At 40.8% G+C, this 21,452-nt stretch overlaps 1 protein-coding gene across 2 annotated transcripts in view; it reads right to left on the reverse strand.

The window, feature by feature from the left end:
• SESN3 (sestrin 3) overlaps positions 1 to 21,452 on the reverse strand; it is a 66,306-nt gene that overhangs the window by 26,010 nt on the left and 18,844 nt on the right. Inside the window, exons 2-5 of one of the 2 annotated variants that reach the window (XM_089775725.1) lie at positions 7,189 to 7,254; positions 3,051 to 3,269; positions 2,042 to 2,224; positions 1,384 to 1,620 (exon numbers count right to left, since the gene is read on the reverse strand). In XM_089775725.1, coding sequence (XP_089631851.1) covers positions 1,384 to 1,620; positions 2,042 to 2,224; positions 3,051 to 3,269; positions 7,189 to 7,254 — 705 coding nt within the window. The remainder of the gene's footprint in view (positions 1 to 1,383; positions 1,621 to 2,041; positions 2,225 to 3,050; positions 3,270 to 7,188; positions 7,255 to 21,452) is intronic. The other variant, XM_089775726.1, reaches the window with a different exon arrangement.

A 21,452-nucleotide genomic window follows, 5' to 3' on the forward strand; every position in this document is an offset into this window, starting at 1 on the left:
ACTTTGGAAGACAGTTTTTAATATTAACATTGATTTTTCTGGTTCTACTGCTGCTGACAGACATCTTACAAATACTTCACAGTGGCTATGACACCAGCAATATAGGAACCCAACCTAGGAGAATAAATCAATATTTTATTCTATATTAAAGTTTATTAACTCAAACTTGTTGCCTTTACATATATATTACAAAGAAGAACCCTATACACATCTTGTAGTGACAAAAAAGGTCAGTTACAATCTTACTGAATTTATCATTCAGATATGCATAACCTAAATCTAGTTCTCTCCTTCAGTCTCTTACTTATGAAAAGGAGATTTTATTTCTTTTGTTAGCAATCATCTTAAGTGCTACTAATTAAAATGCATCAAGGATGCACGCCTCAAAAAATAGCCTAACAAAACACTCAGATTTATACATGTAATTAACTAGAGATCAAAATTCTCTCTGCTAGTTGATTCAGGAAAAAAATATCCTAGAAGTACATACTGGTTCTCATCTGCAGAAGTGAGACTTTGTTTAGTCTGCAGAAGAGAAGAGTGAGGGGGGATTTGATAGCAGCCTTCAATTTCCTGAAGGAAGGTTTCAAAGAGGATGGAGAGAGGCTGTTCACAGTAGCGACAGACGGCAGAACAAGGAGCAATGGTCTCAAGTTACAGTGGGAGAGGTGTAGGTTGGACATTAGGAAAACTATTTCACTAGGAGGGTGGTGAAGTACTGGAATGGGTCACCTCGGGAGATGGTAGAATCTCTATCCCTAGAGGTTTTTAAGTCTCAGCTTGACAAAGCCCTGGCTGGGTTGATTTAGTTGGGACTGGTCCTGCCTTGGGCAGGGAGCTGGACTTGATGACTTCCTGAGGTCTCTTCCAGCTCTATGATTCTAAGTGTTTCAAACATTGTTCTGTTTTGAGATCATTGACTTTAAATAGAACATAATTCTGATTATAATGTTGCAATTTTTTCAGTTTTGATCACAGCAACCTCTATTGCATGAGCCTCTGGAGCTCTAACAGCAATTTGTACTATTTAAAAAGCTAGGACTTCCAGCTGTCTACAAAAAAAAAGCCTTAATCTACCCCAGAAGGTAAGGGGCCAAGGAACTACTTGTTTTTTTAAAAAGTTGTTTTTAATCTCCCCCGGTAATTCAAGAGATCATCTATTAAAATCACTTTGAAATTGAAGCTTGTAATCAGAATTATGTGATTTTGAATCTGATATATTGCAAATTGTCAGGGATAAAATCTTATATGCCACTAGAACCTTAACATTCCAACAGTATATAAAAAACACATTTTTAAAAAAATCAGGTTTAAATAGGCAAAGAGTGGAAAAAGCCTAATACAAAACATAAGCAAGCAAAAGAATACTCTTGCAACACTGACCCCAAAGTTGCTACTTGTGAGGGAAGCATTTTCTATGTTGTTGTCGTTGGCAAGATCACAGACACAGAATTTGTTGACTGCAATAAGTCTGAAGCCATTAGAGGTATCCGGATCTCTCTCTGGATTAATGCCACTACCAAATACAAAACTCGCCAAGGCATGATAGTGGGCCAACAGCACCACAGCATGTACCAATTCAGGAAGAGACCAATTATTTTCTCCAGTCTTGACAAGTTTCTGAAATGAGAACAAAACAGAGGGTAAATACATGAGGTCTAGAGACCAACACAGAAAGAGTATGATAATGTATTATATGAACAGGATTAACTTCCAGCCTCCAAGAATAGTTTTTCTTTCATTCCAAACTACCCCCAAGCAAACAAAGGAGCATATACTGTCCTATTTTCTACCAAAAAGTTATCCGTGTTCTTTTCCATATTGGAGTGGGGGGGAGGAGGAGGGAGAACATATTTTTTACAAGAATAGTTTACACAATTACTTAATATCCTAATATCTTCAGATTTCTTCTGAATATATAGATTTCTCATTTAATATGAAAATTATAATAAATATAAAGCCTAAGTAGGTATTTTCATATTATTTAGAAATTTTCATGAATAAAATTATACTATTAATCTAGGTACATTTTGATGGCTACCTGAATGTGTTCTTTTGTGATCAGCCATGGTCGATGTGCAAGAAGTTTGTTTATTTCATTCAAATTTTTCAGTCTTTGTGGGATATATTCCAAACCATTCAACCATTCTGCAATCCCTCCAGTCTTCAGAAACTCATCAACATGCATATTTACTAGGTAAGAACACTGATGTCTGGCAGCAGCCTAAAGTGGTTAAAACAGTCAGGAAGAGCTTATATAAAAGCAACAGATTTAGATATGTTTACACTCCAAAAATATCCCAGAGCAACAGGACCGAGCCTGGGGGCTTGCCTACAAGTACAGTGCTGCAGTTGTACCCTGTAGCACTTTAGCAAAGACACTACTATACTGACAAAAGAGTGTTAATCAACCTCTATAAGAGGCAACAGCTATGTTGACTAGAGAGCAGGTAACTATCTGGCTCATGTGTGTGGATTTTTCAAACCCCCTCCCCTCAAGCAACAGTTAAATCAACGTAAGTTTGTACTGTAGATCTGGCATAAGTGAACTGACTCAGGTTTCCCACCCCGCTGTAGAGCAGACTCTGCAAGCCTAAGGCTTGGGGGTCTGGTTCTGGCTCCTGAGGCTCAGGGCTTCCCACCCCAGCATTGGGGAGACTGCTGCCTCCCCAATTGGGGAGATTGCCACCTCCCCACAGGGCTGAAGCACACAAAACTTACTAGCCTGGGCCCCACTAGGCTCTGGTGTGCGAGGGCAATACGGGGAGTGTCTTTCTCATTCTCAGTTGGGGGCTATGTTAGTGAGGATTTTTTTTTGTCCTTTTGGGGTTTTTTGGCTTCTTACTTGTGTGTGGCTCTCCCAATTGATTTTTTTTGTGGCTCACCTGTCCCTGGCCCAAAAAAGGTTCCCCACACCTGCTCTACAGGAAGGAAGACGCTAAGTTGTCAAGGCAGGTCTATTTATAAACACAATTTGAGGAGTTTTTCTGAGGAGCATCAAAGAGATAGGGAGGCAAATATGTGTTGTTATAAGAATTCTTGGTACATACCATTATAGCAATGTAGTGCCTGTAAGGCAAAGGAAGGGGCCCATCCATACGCAACATATAGAACTGGCTGCGGAGGAAAGACTCCAAGTACTGACTGTGTAAACTCATGACCTGTGTGATGTTGTCCAGGCGACCAGATGTTGAATATTCTTCCACAAGAAGGTTAGTACGTTCATTCAAACCATTTGCTTGCATAACCTTAAGAGCAAAGTAGACAATCTAAAAACAAAAAAAATATATGGACTCCCCCCTCCACTCAAGTAACCTTCATAAATACATAATTCAATTGCACAAGCAAATCCCCACTTCTGTGAACCTGGGGATGATTGTGCATACAGAGAATGCTTAAGAAAATAAAAGAATAAGAAATGTGCAAAGAAGCTGTACACTCAATGTTTCCATAAGAGTGGAGTCCAGTTTTCAATAAATCCTTCTGAAAATTGTATTCTTAGCTGGTACAAGTCAGCACAGGTTCATTAAAGTCAATGTGTCTATGCTAAAATACCATCTGAGAATTCAACCCAAAAATATTACTTCAAAGTTAGTAAGGACAGGACCCCAGGTTATATAACTAAACCAGAGAAATAGTCTATCTGCCACTTTCCCAGTTTTATATTTGTATAATTAAAGAGATTAAATGCCAGTTTTTCCATCATGCTCCTAATATTATTTAAAAGCTTCAGAGGGGTAGCCGAGTTAGTCTGTAACATTATTATTTAATACAGGAATTTAATGCACTCTTTAAAAACTGTTCTTTACTAGTCATTCTAGACAATCCTGACCTTGGGCTACAAGATGAAATCATGTTGTAGAACAGTAGCTCTTGAAATGCAAGCCTTAGCAAAAAACATTACCAGCTATTAGCCTGTGTTTTATCACCCAAGAACAACCATTCTGAACATGTTCATCTCTAGGGGAAAAAAAGTTGCAAGAAAGAGACCAGAATACCAAGAGTTATTCTTTAACTCCCGATAACAGAACATTACGGTAGCTAGTTTATCATTACAAATACTATGACCTTCTTTTCCACTCCAACAGGTTTACTGCGAATTAAAAGATAAAATCCCCACAACTATCAAATGTAGCTCTTTTTATGTTGATTTTTTTATTTCCCAATTACAAAAAATTTTGTATTTTAGTTTATGATGAACTGGCAAAGAGAAAAATGTTTCTTGATAAATCATGTTTTATTCAAATGAGTTACTAAAACTTATTTTTACCTCAAGGATTCCTTGTTTTAGACTGTAGAAGCAGAAGGCAGAGGTGGAAGAGTCTTTTCAATCATCTTGCCAACTAGTCCAAACATCTTTCCAAGAAGAATTGTTCCCTGCAATGCTTCTTTTTGTGCTTTGTACCAAGCAATGGACCTTCCACCATTCTTACTGGGAGGCTGTACTGACCATAAGACACTGTTGATTTTCAGAATTTGCCTATACTAGAAATGCTACTGTGGCACAGCTGCAATGCTGTAAGGTAGCCACTTGATGGAAAGGTTCTTTCAAAGCTGTAGTAAATTTCACCTTTCCAAGAGGCAGCAGATAGGTGTTTGTCAATGTACACTGAGGCTTAGATCAGTTTAACATTCATACCCCTGAGCAATGTCAGTAGGTTGACCCAAGTTTTAGTTAGAGACCAGGTCTAAATCTGGTCTTAATTTTATCCCATTAGTTCTGGTTATATTACTACACACCACTTCAATAATTCCTCTCATTCCTTGGCGATTACATCCTTCAATTATTTCTAGAAGAGTGTCTCTGTTAAGTAGTCTCTTCGGAAAACTATCCATATTTGTCTCTCTCTTTCCTTGTAAGTTTCTACCTCCAGTTCTGATCATCTTTGCCAGTTTTCTCTACACTTCATATAGCTTGTCAGCATTTTTCTTCAAATAAAGTACTGAGAACTGAAAACTGATTTCAGGTGCAGTTAAATTTTTGGCAGAGAGGATTTGTGCCTTGTATAGGCAATTACAGAACTACACTCTGATCATTACAGCTTCCCTGGCTTATCTTCACAACATGTGCTTTTGGATAATTTTCCTCTGGATAGATCAGCTAACATTTTCCAGGCTCACTTTGTATTTTCTGAAGCTTCAGGGAGTAGCCAAATTAGTCCGTACAGGATAAACTTAAAAAACAACAAATGGTCTGGTAGCACTTTATTTTGGGTCTGCACATTCTAAACTCAAAACTCCGGTCATCTGAAGAAGTAGGCTATGCCCATGAAAGCTCATGATACCATCTATGTGTTTTGTTAGCCTAATTCGAACTACCAACTCCGTGCCACGTGTAGCCGCGGGCACGGAGTCCGAACTACTGGGGCTTTAAAAATGGCGGCGCCCGGTAAGATGCAAATGAAGCCTGGGGTATTTAAATCCCGGGCTTCATTTGCAACTTCGGTTGCCTACATTAACCACCCTAGTTCGAACTAAGTGCTACCAGACCATCTGTTGTTTTTTAAGTTTATTTTGTATTTTCTGACTGTGTACCTAGTTCAACAGGTATTACTCTTTTACTCTAACGGGTATCTTTGCAAATTAATATCCCCTGTGGATTTAAAAAAAAAGCCTTTCCAGACTTTTACAGAATCCTACCCCTTTCTGATTCATGTTTGCCATTACCTATTTCTTCACTCCTGTTTTCAATCTATTCCACAATGCTCTTGCCAAAGTCCATTTTCATTAATTTTTCAAGCTTTGACATTTACCTAATTGTTTTATTAAATTACAGTTCTATCAAGTGCATTTCCTTCATCCACTATATTGATAACTATTACGAAAACAAAGTCAAGCCAGCTAGCAATGTTAGTCTTTATACCACTGCTTATTTATAGTTGAAATTTCCTATAGAAATTTGATGATTTGTTTGAATATTAGCTCCCTATTTCTTTAGTGGTAGAAGTCAAGTTTATGGGCAAGTAATTACCAGAATTATACTCCTTTCTGAAGACAAAGGCCTGGTTTACACTAGGCATTTACAATAATATAGCTATTCAACTGTACTGGCCTAACTCTGGTGTAAACAGTGCAAGGTCAACAAAATAATTCTTTCATTAACCTAGCTACTGCCTCTCCTGGAGGCGGATTACCTTCGTCCACAGGAGAGGTTTTACACAAGAGCTACAGCAATGCCACTGTACATTTTACACATCCTTTTATATGGGTTTCCAGGACCCTTCCTATCAGGACAGATTTTAACTGATATAGTACTCTCATTAGACAATTTTCCTCAAAATCTACATGTTCAGATTCAATATATTAACTTTCTGCTTTTTATGACATTTTCCTTCTTTTCTAGTTGTCCAAAGTTCATTGTTTTCATCAGCCACTTGCTTTTAAGTGTGATATTACTTGAAGTTTTTTCACACACCCCTTTGCAACTTTGGGAATCTGTTTTTTGTTGCCCTGATCTTCTCCCTGCAAGCTTCAACATAATCTTTATCCTTGTTTGTTTCCTCTCTAACTCTCCATTTCCAGTACACATTTTAAAAGTTTTTTGGTTCTGATACGGAAATATTTGAGCAAGATTTCATGATATTTAGTCTTTATAAATGCTAGTTATTGCTCATGGGTCTAATATATCACAGTCCTAAAAATTCATATTTTGGCATATATCATAGGACCCAACCTGAGTTTGCACCTTTACAACTATACAATTCATTTTATTATGAACATAGTTGTGTCCTACCAAATTAATCACAGCTTCACTTTTTTGAAAAATGAAAGTCAGATCCTGCTAAAATTATTCAACATTTATGCTTCAGTATTGCCCAAAGACTACAACTAGGTATGTCCCCACTGGGGCAGGTATTATATAAATGAGTCCCCCAGTCTCCTAAAAAGTTGACAATGTGTTTGCAGGTCCTGTAGATTTAATGAGAATTGCATTTATGTAGTTGAAGACCGAAATTAATCCACAAGTTAATGGGAGCTACCTGATAAGGGGTAAACTTTGACGTGTACTCTGATTCTCACATTAAGTGATCCTTTAATCCACAAAAACTGCACTGGATTCTCAATAGGACTTCTTATAGATTAAAATACTCCTCAATAAATGTAAAGTACCTGAAATTGGCCCTGAACATTTTCAATATTCAGTTACTATGTATGCAGGAGTAGAGTAGTTTTAGTTTGCAAACTTACTTCTTTCTCTGGTATAAAGGCACTTGGTCCTCTTGTTAATGGCTGAGAGACTCGGATTCTTTTTTCCTATGAAGAAACATCACATGCTTTTATTACAATTAGCAAGGATAACATATTTACTTACTTTATCTTACAAGATTAGATTCTGAAGGCCAGGACTCAGTTATCTTTTAAGGACTGTCTGCATGTTTTACTACTCGTTAACAGATGATGCTAACATGCCATATCAGTTGGATTGATTTTAGGGATTTAAAGGGTTACCTGGGTGATACTCGCTGAGTAAGTTGTTAACTGGTGGCCCAGTTGGGCAGGAGCAGCACCCAGCCTGGCCAGGCCCTCTGTGCTGCGAGCAGGGGCCACTCTAGCCCAGCCAAAGCAGCTCTCTGTCCATGGCACAGTGTGGCAGGCTCAAGCACCCCATTGCCCATGGTGCAATGCAAGTAACAGTCATGGGTCAGCCTGAGCAGGGCCGATTGGGCACACCACACCTGATTAACTGGTTAAACTTAATGTTAAATCTCATTTAAAAAGTTAATTGATTTAGTGGTCCTTTACAATGCTCTCTAATAGACAGCATGAAGTTTGTCCAGTGACGGTATTTCCCCCACACACACACACACACACTCTCTCTCTCTCTCTAACTTTGACTACTTTACAGATCTATACAAGAAGATGTGACAAGAGTGCTCCAAATTCTGACACAATAGGTCAAAGCAAACAAACTTCCAGAATAGAAATACAGAACTCAAAGAAAATTCTAGCATAATACTAGACATTGTAGTAAGATGAGGGTCTGAAACATAAGCCCACATATCATAGGCCGGGTATGAGGCCTGAGGCCTAGACAGCAAGGGTCAAGACTTTGCTAATATAAAGCAAAGTTAAGCTAGGAACAAAAGGCAGGCCCTGTGAACACTCATACTTAAAGAGAGGAACTAGCACAGGCTGAAAGCACATTCTAGATGGGTCATAACAGAACACCTTGTTAAACATCTTGGAACCAACATACACTCCACAAATAACATACATAGCAACTCAGTATCAGGACGGGGTCTAAACTGACAACATGATGGATAGTAATGGAAACCCCCCTTCTATGAGGTAAGGGGTGGTAACTAGGTACCAGAGGGTAGCAACCTGATACGTTAGGAGTGATATGTAACTTGTATGTACCTATGTTTAAAAGTGCACCCCAAAAGGGTGGTCGTCAGCTGGATCCAGAGTGTTTAGTAGGGTGTTAGTCTGTTGTCACGGCATACACATATATAGTGGCACGGCAGTGAGTCTGTTAGCTGACAACTATTATTGTACTTCGCTTGGCAATAAACCTACTCAGGTGTTTTCACTCTGATTTGTGATCTCTGGGGGGCTCTCTCGGAGTCTGTTGTGTTGACTAATTGCACATGGTTAACACATTAGATGGGGAGCACATGCACGCATGCAGCCAAAAGTTTATCATAATCGACAGATTAGAGGACCTGTCAGGAACCCATTGGGATGACCCCACCTGACTAACAGACATAAGACTGGCATGGCTGCACATGGGAGATGGTTCTCAAATTCCATTTCCCTCAACACTAAATTGGATTATATAATGTTTGCTGAGGACTTTGAAGATTGGAAATGTTCTGAAGTGGTAAGTATTCTTACAAAAAAAGCTATTACACATATAGCAACCAGAGCAAATTAAGAACTTGTACTAGAAAAACTATGCCTCCACTCTTTAAAGAAAAGATCACCTAATTGAGCTGTATTCAATTCAGAAGAGACTAGTGGATACAAGGCACAAACTAAAGCTAAGGAAAAGCTCAGGCCACAAAAAGAATTAAAGTCAAGTTTCTTTGTACAGAATGTGTTTACTACACAATAGGCAGAGTATTTTTTCTAAGAAAAGAACTGAACTAAGATTTCAAGAAAATATATGGGTCTGAAGCTAGCTTCCATTGACTTACATGGTAGTCTTTAAACTGACTTTAAAAGGAGCAGGATCAAATCTAAGATGAGTATATCCAAATGCTAAGACAGTAAGAGGTGAGTGAAGTTACTCCTTGTAACTTTTTGCACTACTATTATGAATATCGTTAAAGTGCATGGGATTCTGTATGCATATGTTACAATAATATGTCCCATTGATTAAGCTACTAGATAATTTCAACCTTCATAAGAATGAATTACAGTAAAACTCCATTGGTCCGGCATTCAATGCTCCGGTACCATTGGGAACCCGGAAGTGCTCTGGGCAGCCAGACAATTGGAGCTGCTCTGCGCCCGGCTTCCCCAATTCAGCTGCTGCTGAAACTGACTAGCAGCTGAATCGGGAAAGCCGGGGGCAGAGCAGCTGGGGTGCTGCCGAGTTGGTCTCGCAGCACCGAGGGGCGGCGCTACCGGACCAACTCGGCAGCACCCCAGCTGCTCTGCTGCAGGCGTCCGATTCAACCGCTGCTGAAACTGACCAGCAGTGGCTGAATCGGGGATGCCTGGGGCAGAGCCGGACTATCGGAAGGGGGGCTATGAGAGGTCTGGGGTAGCATCCCTCCCCACCCCACTCCAGACCCCTCGAAGCTTCCCCTTCCAATAGTCTGGCATATCTGATAATCCGGCACCCCCTGGGTCCTAAAGGTGCCGGATTATCGGAAGTTTACTGTAGTTTTGATTTATTGGTTTATCAGTAGTCCTATATCACTAACCTTGGAAAATATTTGTAGCCTGATTTCATCAGTTCATATATGCAAGGTGATGAAGATTTGCAGGCAACCACTACATAACTATGAATTATTATATGCTTTGTAAACAACTATGAAGTTCTGAAGTAAACAGATGCTCTACATCAAAATGTGTGGACAAGTTTCATGGACAGATGCCAACCAGTTTGAGTGCTGGGAGAAAAATTAAAAAAAAAAAATCAATCTTTGCTCTAAAAATATGCATTATTTCTTTCACCTCAAGTAAAATGATGAAAGATGCTTTCCAAGAGCAGCATAAATATCTTCCCCCCATGACTTATGAACCCTCTCAAGCTTTTTTTAAATCAAAATGCTTGTAGCCATTCAACTACTTTCCTTTCAAATGCATTAATTCTTACTCTCTCAGGGTATGTCTACACTACCCTGCTAGTTCGAACTAGCGGGGTAATGTAGGCATACCGCACTTGCAAATGAAGCCCGGGATTTGAATTTCCCGGGCTTCATTTGCATAAGCGGGGAGCCGCCGTTTTTAAAACCCCGCTGGTTCGAACCCCGTGCAGCGCGGCTACACGGGGCACGAACTAGGTAGTTCGAACTAGGCTTCCTAGTTCGAACTACCGTTACTGCCATTAGAGATATGTTTGATAGATGCTCTAATTTTGTAAATGAATAAGTGAGCTGTTCTGAGATTACATTAAACACTAATCTTTGCAACAGATTTCAGCATAGGGAAATAAAATGTAAGGGTGGGAATCTCTGGCCCATAGGCCAGATGCAATTCAGCAGGGTTAGATGGTTTTTTACCCAATGCCTGCAAGGTTAATCATTCCCAGCCAAGGGGAGCTGCAGAAAGCAGTGTGTACTTGGCCATCGTTTCCCACAGCTCCCCTTGGCCGGGAACAGTGAACCGTGTATAGGAGATGTTTCACCTCTCCTGGTCAAACATGTTTGCTATGGACACCTGCCTGTGATTTTGGAAGGAGGTCAGTGGCAGCTGAATCGGGGACAGCTGGGGTACTGCCGGATTGGTCCCACAGCACCGAGGGGCAGCGCTATGGAACCTACCGGCAGCACTCCAGCTGTTCTGCCCCCAGCTTCCCCGATTCAGCCGCAGGTCAGTTTCAGCAGTGGCTGAATCGGGGAAGCCGGGGGAAGAGCAGCTCCAATGGTCCGGCTGCCCGAAGCACTTCCGGGTTCCTGATGGTGCCAGACCATCAGGAGCGCCAGACCATCAGATGCCGGACCAATGGAGTTTTACCGTACCTGCTGTTGAAAAGCTTTGACCTAGCCCTTCTTCCAATGTATGCCAATCTGATACTGAGAAATTACACACCAGACCATACCAATATTTGCCACTACATCTTTCCTTGGAAACTGGGCTCTATGGAATCAAAGCTTAGCTCCACCTCCTTCAGAGAGGCATGCAATGGCAAGTATTCTGAGCATGTTCAAAAGGCTCACTGCAGCTTTTAAAAGGCAGCCTGGGTAATTTATCTTCCTTTCCCCATGTTGTTTTTACCAAGGAGGGAGGAAGGATTCACGCTACAGACTGTACTCAAAGGCCAACTTCCACAATGCAAGATTTTAAGTAACAGTCTGCTGCATCAGTATCATTAATGTATTACTCTTTTCTGGGTTCTAATCCTAGTTCTGACAGACTGCGTGGGGCTTCAGCAAACACTTATTGGTATTTCCCTTCCCAGAGATAAATCATAAGCAGGATTTTTTAGGCAGATTACTTAAGAGTTTTAGAACACTTAATCATCAGGTATTAAAATATAAAATAGTTTAATTCTGCAGGTTACACCACAGGATCAGAGGTTCCTTCATGCTTGCTAACTAATCTAGCATGCATATTGTCAAAACATGATAGATCCAAAGACTGTCCGGCATGTCATTTCAAAATTTATTTTTAGGAACTACAACAGGGTGGGTATCTGCTGTCAGATGCCAAGTGTTGAAGGGACAGTGGTGTATAGCAACTGTTTCCAACAATTGTATCAGCCAGGCTGACAAAAATAAAAGCGGGTAGTGGTGGCAAAAAGCACAGCACCATTCTCAAGTTTTATACTGCCCAAGGGATTCACCCCTTTATGTGAAAAGTATTCCTTAGTGACCAGCTCTTTCAGCTCTATTGCCCCATGGGCTGGTATAAAAGGGCCAGAATGGCAGGGAGAATCTGATCCACCAGCTCCAGCTCGAACTCCTCCACACTTACTACAGATTACTAACCAAAATATAATCGTCCATATATTAAATAGCAAAGGTCTGAATACAGACCTCTCCTCTACATGGCACCCTGTAATTAATCTGTCCCCATTCTGAGGAATGGCTTTCCACTATGTTTTTTGCTACAGAGGAACTTGATGAAAGATTTATGAACACATGACTACACAAATGTTAGTAACTTTGTCAGAGGGAAAAAAAAAACCCCAACAGGTGACCCAGTAAAGCTCTCCCTACACCGTTGCCGGTCCCTCAAAAGCAGAAATCATCTGATTTCTGTACCTGATGACTGGAAGATAGCTCATGTGACACCAATATTTAAAAAGGGCTCTAGAGGCGATCCTGGAAATTACAGACTGATAAGTCTAACGTCAGTACTGGGCAAATTAGTTGAAACTATAGTAAAGAATAAAATTATCAGACACAGAGTAACATAATTTGTTGGGGAAAAGTCAAAATGGTTTCTGTAAAGGGAAATTATGTCTTACTAATATACTAGAGTTCTTTGAGGGGGTCAACAAACTTGTGGATAATGGGATCCAGTGGATATAGTGTACAGGCAGTCCCCGGGTTACGTACAAGATAGGGACTGTAGGTTTGTTCTTAAGTTGCATTTGTATGTAAGTCGGAACTGGCTGATCAGTTTCAACAGCGGCTGAATCTGGACGCCTGGGACAGAGCAGCTGTGGCGCCTGGGACAGAACGCCTGGTCTGCTGGGGGGGCGCACTAGCTGCACCCCCCCCCCCCCCAGCAGACCAGGGAGACGCGGAGCGGCTTTTCTTGCCACGGAGGACGCGGGCGGCGGGACCGCCGAGATGCGCCGCGGTCCTGCCGCCCGCGTCCTCCGCGGCGAGGAAAGCCGCTCCGCGTCTCCCTGGTCTGCTGGGGGGAGGCGGGCGCTAGCTCTGCGTCTCCCTGGTCTGCTGGAGGGAAGCGCTCCCTGCGCCGCCGGAGGCGGCGACAGTGGGGGAGGCACCCCGCACTAGCTGCGCCCCTCCCCCCCCCGTTCGTAACTAGGGGTCTGACTTAAGTCGGATTGACCTAACCCGGGGACTGCCTGTACTTAGATTTCCAGAAAGCCTTTGACAAGGTCCCTCATCAAAGGCTCTTAAGTAAAATAGGTAGTCATGGGAAACAAAGGGTAGGAATAAATGTTACCTTTCTCCATTCTGAAAACTTACCAAGTGGTGTCCCATTAGGGGCTGTACTGGGACCAAACCTATTCAACGGTAAACAATGAGGTGGCAAAATTTGCAGATGATACTAAACAGCTCAAGATAGTTAAGACCAAAGCAAATGGTGAAGAGACTCAAAAAGATCTCACAAAACTAAGTGATTGGGCAATAAAATGGCAAATTAAATTTAATACTGATAAACAAAGTAATGCACATTGGAAAAAATAATCCCAACTATACATACAATATGATGGAGACTAATTTAGCAGACTAATTTAGCTATAATCACTCAAGAGAGAGATCGTGGAGTCATTGTGGATAGTTCTCTGAAAACATCCACTCAATGTGCAGCAGCAAACACAAAACAACATAACTCCAAAACAGAATGTTAGGAATCACTTTAAAAAAAAAAAAAAAAAAGATAGAGTATAAGACAGAGAATCTTACTGCTTCTATATAAAACCACAGTACAGACACATCTTGAATACTGCATACAGATGTGATTGCCTCATCTCAAAAAAGATATATTGGCACTGAAAAAGGCTCAGAAAAGGGGCAACAAAAATTATTAGTGTTTTGGAATGGATACCATATGAAGAGAGATTAAAAAGGCGGAGACTTTTCAGCTTAAAAAAAGAGGAGACTAAGGGGGGGGGGATATGATAGAGGTCTATAAAATTATGACAAGTATGGAGAAAGTGAATAAGGAAAAGTTTTTACTTGTTCCCAGAAGAGCTAGGAATCACCAAATGAAATTTATAGGAAGTAGGTTTAAAACAAAGGATGTTCTTCTTCATGCAGCACACAATCAACCTGTGGAACTCCTTGCCAAAGGATGTTGTAAAGACCAGGAATTTAAAAGGGTTAAAAAAAGAACTAGATAAATTCATGAAGGTTAGGTCCATTGATGGCTATTAGCTAGGGCATCCCTAGCTTCTGTTTGTCATAGGCTGGAAGTGGATGACAGGAAAGGGATCACGTGAGGATTACCTGTTCTGTTCACTCCCTCTGGGGCATCTGGCATTGGCCACTGTTGGGAGACGGGATTCTGGGCTAGATGGATCTTTGGTCTGACCCAGTATGGCCATTCTTATGTTCTCATCTTAACAAATTATTCTCCTCTTTCTAAGATTTAGAAAGTTACATACTTAAGTAAGCGTAGCTATCTAATTCCTAGAATCAACGTTGACACTTAAAGACAAAGTAATGGACCCTTAATTTTAAGAACCATCAGTTATATGAATCATTTTTCCCCACAGTGGGTGGTAGTAGGATGCAGAATTGCACAACAAAGGTGATATCAAATAAGAACAAGTCGACATCTCTTCACATTCTGATGTCTTCAGTGCACTGGAAATCACTGTGCAGTAGTTTGAAGGAAAGCAAAATGATCCATGCATCATAATGCAACTTATGCCTGCACCTATTATAATTGTGAGATGTAACATTTTATGAACTCCTCAGTTCCCAGTTCATTTATAGAGTAAGTGCCTTCTTGTATATTAGCAACCTCATTAACAGCTTTCCAGCCTCCAGGAGATAGCTGCTGTTTAAGAATATACAGATTTGCTGGTGTCCTCTTTTTCACATCCTATATCCTTCAGAAATGCCAGATAAATAGTATCCGCCACCACTTCAGTGGTTACTTTGTAACTTCAGTCTCTATCAAGGTCATACTCTGGTCTAACATAGAAGTGCCTCAGAGGAAATTCCCCTTTACCCTCTGCTGCATAGGACATGGACAATTCATATAATTCTCTAATCTACCATTTCACTACCCTCTAGCTGTCCTCTTGCACATCTAGCTTATTTCAAGGGTATTTTGCTACTTAATGAGATGCTCAACTAAGAAAAAGTCAACCATGTCTGAAAATTGGGTAGCTATTATAGTTATAACTGACATGACTGTTGAAGAGTACAAGAATAAAGTTTTGCTGTTCATTTACTAAGGGCATTTGACACAATATAGTAATTTTTCCAGTGTTCCCTTGAACAGTTCCCCTGGCTGAAGAGCCACAAACACCAAGAAAGGAGTATTAAAAGCACTTATTTTTAAGTTGATTTTGCACACATTTTAAAAAAGGTGCTTTGTGACAAAATAAGTTTTGTTTTTAATATCAAATTGACTATGTCTCTTAACACCAGAGTCACATCGACCCTTCTGAGCACTAAGGCAAGCAGCTATAAAAACAAATCTTATCTGGTATCAATAAAAATGCTTCTTCAAGCCCTGCCCAAATGGTGAAATTCAGCCAAACTCATATTGTAGTAGGTAAAACTCCTTATTATCCTACCATCCGATTTAACAGTTTCACATGTTCATATTCTTGTCTCAACAATTTGCAGTATGCACCTACAATTAGTATTACCTGAGGTTCATGACCAGATGCACTTTATCTCTTTTGATGGGCAGATTTTTTTATACCGTCTGCTATATCATCAACACAAACCCTTACTACCATCTCATTGACATTTTAACTTTCCTTATAGTTTATAACCAAGGCTCTAGCTAAACTCATTTTATAATGTACTCAACACAGCAGCCTCTGAAGGCACAAAAAAAGTTACCATTGCCATGATATTGTCACATACCTTGGGTTTTTAAGTTCCCAGTTAGACTCTCAAGATGTCAAAACACTACAGCTCTGCTATTTTTTGTGGAAAAAAATACTTTAGTGTTAAGAGAATAGCTAGAATTACTGTCCCCAGTTAAAATCTTAACAGCATGAAATAATTTCTACAAGTCTATTACGCCTGCTATCAGATGTTAAAGCGGCATCCTTACTACAAATGCTATAGTGGCAAAGCTGCAGCCACACCACTATAGTGCTATAGTGTAGACTCTACACCAATACATGATTTTTTCTGTTGATGTAAGTAATCCTCCTCCCTTAGTGGTAAAAAACTGACAGAATTATTCTACTGACCTAGCCACATCTACGCCAGGGGTTAGATTGGCCTAACTATGGCACTCGGATACAAAATTCAAAACCCTGAATGATGTCGTTAGATTAACCTAAATTTAAAAAAACTGACTCCTCTTCCCCAACATTTCCCAACTGTTGGATCCTCACAACATGGATACCTCCTTATTCTGTCTGTGATTATTACTGAAAACCAGAAGGTATGGACTAGACTGGATATCAAAGTCGTCTTCAAATCATAGCAATTTGGAATCCTTCAGTTTTACTAGCTTTTTCCACAGTCCATGCACTTACTTAATCTAACTTGCAGTGCAAAGGCCAGAGCCATCCCTTACTTTGCCCTCAAGTAGATGAGTATATTGTCTTTTTAAACACGATATTAAAGAACGAGAAAAGGTATCTGAGCACTCATTTAGTATTAGTTTGTGACTAATAAACAAAAAAAAGTTGCCCAAAAGCTGAATATATGGGACACATGGAAGAGTATATTAAAACTTGATTTGTCTGCATAATTCTGAATCTGGCAGAGGGCAGAGTTTCCATGGGTGTATGCGACAGTACTATGTTTGTGGGGAGGGTGTGGAAACACAGTGGAAGGATCATTTATTCATTTAACTACAGAACAGGAAAACCAAATGTAAATCAAACCATAACTTCATAGATGGATTAAATTTCTGACATGATCAGCATTTTTGGATTGTGGCAGCAGTTCTGGAAGCATCCAATTTATTGAGTCAAAACTGTATAACACTTTCTGAAAGTGTATCTGAAGCTACAAAATAGTTCTTGTTCATTAAAATGAAAACTTTTCTTGCTTTTACAGGAGTTTGATATTTTTGCTTTTATAGTGATATTTTTATTTTGGCTGCAAGAAAAATATTCAAGTTTAGCCTCTCAACTAGTTTTTTTGTTTTTATTACAAAAAACACTTGTTTAATATCTGTTTGGAAATTTATTACTCAAGACAAAAGAAAGAGGAGAGGAGTCATGGAAAGAGAGGTGCAGAAACATGAGAGTACACAAAATAATATGTTTAAGACCAGAGAAAAAGGAGATAATGCTATGAAGGTCTGAAGTTTTCCTTATTTAGAAAGACAGATTAAAAAGTGTAGAGCTGGATGGAACTTTGAAAGGTCATGTACTCCAGACCCCTGCACTGAGACAGGACAAAGTATTTCTAGTCCAATGATATCCAAGCCTCAGTGGGCTCTTACTACATTTAAAAGGCAGAGCCGCAGCACCACTGCACTTCTGCTTCCTCCAGCACAGCTAAGCCAGTGCTGGGGGGGGGACGGACTTTTAAGCCAGATCCCCCCCAGCACTGGCTCCTGCTTTCCCCCCCCCCCCCATAATGCCTCTGATAAGCCTAAATAGTTGAATAGTCAACTATTCTTTTAATGTCTCTACATTTACTCCCCCTTCCCCCCACACACGGTAATTCATTCATTTATTAATTATATAGTATATACAAACACTCGATAAAATGATAACTCTTGGTCAGAATTATCAACTACAACTGGTTAACATAGTAAAAGCATCCTGATTGGTAATAACTGAATCACACACTGTTTTATTATCATGCACTGCAAAGAAATGCAGGTAGGGCATTCACCTTTCTAATTGTTGGGTTTAACCAAACCCTGATGCCCCTGAACTATCACTTCCCCCACAAGATGACTCCTCACATCATTCACTCTTCTCTGCTCGGGTTGCTTGCCAGATCTTCAAGGAGTGTGATTGCAGATAGGAGGCAGCCGCAGCTGAGCTCAGACTGGCACAGGTAGCATCCAGCACCTCACCCCGTAACTCCTCCACTTCCTGCGGCTCCTTAGCTACAGGCCCTTTAGGTAAGCAAAGTAGCATGGGCACTGTAGTGGCTGTCTCAAAGCAGGCTTGTGGCCCGCTTTGAGAAACACAGCCCTAGCCAGTTATTCCCCATTTTGTAGTTATGCATTTCATTTTTCCTTAACTGTAGTACTTTGCACTTGTCTTGACTGACTTTCATCTCGCTGATTTCAAGCCATTTCTCAAATCTGTAAAGGTCATTTTGAATTCTAATTAGGGATGTAAGAAGTTGGTTAAAAAAATGTTAACATGTAACCGCTAAAAATATTAGTGGTTATACATGCTGTGGCCTCTGCAGTATAAAGCTGCCAGTCCTGCTCTGGGGGAGGCTTCATTGCTGGCTCTGCAGCTGGCTCCCAGAGAACAGGCTGGCAGCCCCTGGTGGCTCTGTTATGGAGAGCCACAACATATAACCTGTGATGGGGGTGGGGGAGAGGCTAGGTCTGCCATGGACTGAGGCTGCTCCGGCAGCCCGGAGCAGTCCCTGCCTGCGGTGGGCCCCATGGGGCTGGAGCAGTCCCCTGCCCAGGGAGGACAGAGTTGCTCCAGTCCCTACCTCTTAACCAGAACCGGTAAGCCTCACCTGTTAAGAGTGAGGCTTGCCAGTTAACTTTTTACATACCTAATTCTAATCCTACCCTACGAAGTGCTTGCAACTCTTCCTTGTGTGGCATCATCTGCAAATTTTATAAATATACTCTTCATGATTGCCTTGACTAATGGAGTGAAAACACTGAATGTAACAGAGTCCACCTTGACCCTGGATTGCCTGCAAAAAGTTTCCATTCTGTAACAGTTGCCAATAAGCAAAGGGCTAATTTGTGAGTCTGTAGCCAGGGAAGACATGTCCCACCATGTCCTTCCCTTGCTGCAGCCCCACAAACCTGCTTGTATAGGGTTACCACTTTTGCATTTCCAAAGACCCAGGTAACCTCTTCCCCCACAATGCAAGCCTGCTGCAACTCCCACCTCCCCATACATCTCTGCCAACAGCCACTAATATCATCTAGAGAGAGGACGCATATCTAGATAAGACTGATAACATCACATGCCTCCTCACTCTTGCATGACGTAAGCTCTCTCATGCACACACAGAGTTTGTGCTTGCATGCTGGTTGGCAGATTGTTGCTGTATTTTCAAACAATATAATAGAATCATAGAACCATGGAATATTAGGATTGGAAGAAACCTTAGGAGGTTACCTAGTCCAATCTCTTGCTCAAAGCAGGGCGAACCCCAATAGATCAATTAGCACTTAAAATATGAAATGAAAACACTTACATCTTTAGGTGGAAACATAATTTTAACATTAGATATCCCAGTGTATTGTGATATGAATGCAAATCTTTAGACTCATGTAGAAAAACCCAGCAGATTAAATAATTTTTCTGGCAACTGGAAAATCCATAAAAATATCAACCAAGTGGTAACCTTTTTAAAATACAAGTTCCATAAGCAGCATGTCACTGTCAATTTCTCAATCCCATGAATATTAAAGTAAAAGGTAATAGTTCCTGGCAAAATACTGCTCTGAACTAGGGATGCATGCACTCAGGTAAATGTGTAACCACTGAAAATTTCAGTGGTTATGAGTGTGTGAACATATGGTGGCTCCCATAGAGCTGCCTCCTTCCCCTGCTGCTGTCTCTGTATCAGAGGCAGCAGCACGGGGAAGGGAGGGAAGCAGACAGGAGATGGTGCTCACAGGGAGGGGCACCTGCAGCATGTGAGTGGGGGTTGTGTTTAACCGTGAAGGTTAACTGAGGAGTCTGGGCTCATCGGTTAACTGTTTACACTATCACACTACTAGATAGGGATCTACTAAATTCACAACCAAGGAAAAGGCTTCATGGACCATTAAATCTGGTGTTGGGTACTTTTAGGGGTTCCTGATTAACAGGGAACTGCAAGGGCATTGTGGTATTGTCATCCCTTTTTTTGCACTGCCTTCAGAGCTGGGTGGCTGAACAGCTGCATGTGTTGTCCACCACACAGCTCTAACGGTGGAGCCCTGTCAACAACAGAAGTAAGGGTGGTAATATAACATGTTATCCTTCTGTGTTGCTGCCTTCAGAGCTGCGTGGCTAGAGAATAGTGGGTGTGACTGAGAATAGTGACTGAGGGCCAAGCTCTGCAGGAAGCAACACAGAAACGTAGCAATACTATAGTGTTCCACCACTACTTCTGCACTGCTGCTGGTGGTAGCTCTGTCTTCAGAGCTGGGCTTTTAGCCAACAGCTGCTGCTCACTAGCGGCCTAGATCTGAAGGCACTACTGTTGCTAGCAGCAGTGCAGAAGTAAGGATAGCAGTACTGTACTCCTTCTAAAAGGACCTTGCAAATCCATCCACCAATTCTTTATTGGGTCAGGACCCCTACAGTTACAGCACTGTGAAATTTCAGATTTAAATATCTGAAATCAGTAAATGTAGCATTTTAAAAATCCTATGGACATGAAATTGACAACAATGGGTGCTGAATTTGGTAGGGCCCCAACTTACTGTTATTAGATTTTAGCTACAGAAGCAACTCAAAGTCAGAACTACCTTCTCTGAATGAATTTAACATGTATTTCCAAACAGAGGACTTTAATTTAATCCAGAAGTAATAGAAATATTAAGTTGAGTGGTCCACCTAAGACAGTATGTTTTCATCCTCCTGTCAGACAAACAAAAGAAGACCTAGCGATTGCTATTAGCTAGTCTAAAATAATCCAGACAAACACCAGGCTATGAACACAAGTAACACACGAAGGACATAGTTTTTGGTTTGGTTCCAATAACACAAAGGCAAATATGGTGCAGAGCAGCTGGAAAATGTGGTTTCTAACCGAGGAACTATTTGCTCTCTTCTATGCACCAATTTTATCTAAATGCCACAGCACTCTCAGCTCAATCTCCAGTCTGAATACAATTAAGATGCAGAGCTACACTACTTCACCCTAATCTTCTAATTAACTCTAATGGCCTCATTCACACATCAAATAAGGGTGACAATATAGAAACTTGTGATACCCAACAAGAAAACCCTAACAACAAAATACAGTCTCATGATTGGCATCATGAACAAGAAATCCTGAACCAACTCTGAAAGAGCGCTAGAGTTACATAGCACTATGTACTATGCTAGGTACTGCAGCAGAAATGATGTGCAACAGTTCACACTGAGAATTTGTGGTACAACAGTGTTATTACAACAGAATAAGTTCCAACATTATCTAAGACTGACATGTTAGAACAAGAGGACAATGGCACAGACTGCGTAGGGAAGTTATGGAAACTCCTTCACTGGAGGTTATAAGAGTTGTAACTCCCACAATTCCTTATATCCCAGGGAGTCATCAGTGCCTTGGCTTGTTCTGCCTACAAATTCTGCTTCAATATTAAGTGTGGTCATCTAGTTTCATGTT

Source organism: Pelodiscus sinensis, chromosome 1, assembly GCF_052426305.1.
Source record: "Pelodiscus sinensis isolate ZL-2025 chromosome 1, ASM5242630v1, whole genome shotgun sequence".
Lineage (NCBI taxonomy): Eukaryota > Metazoa > Chordata > Testudines > Trionychidae > Pelodiscus > Pelodiscus sinensis.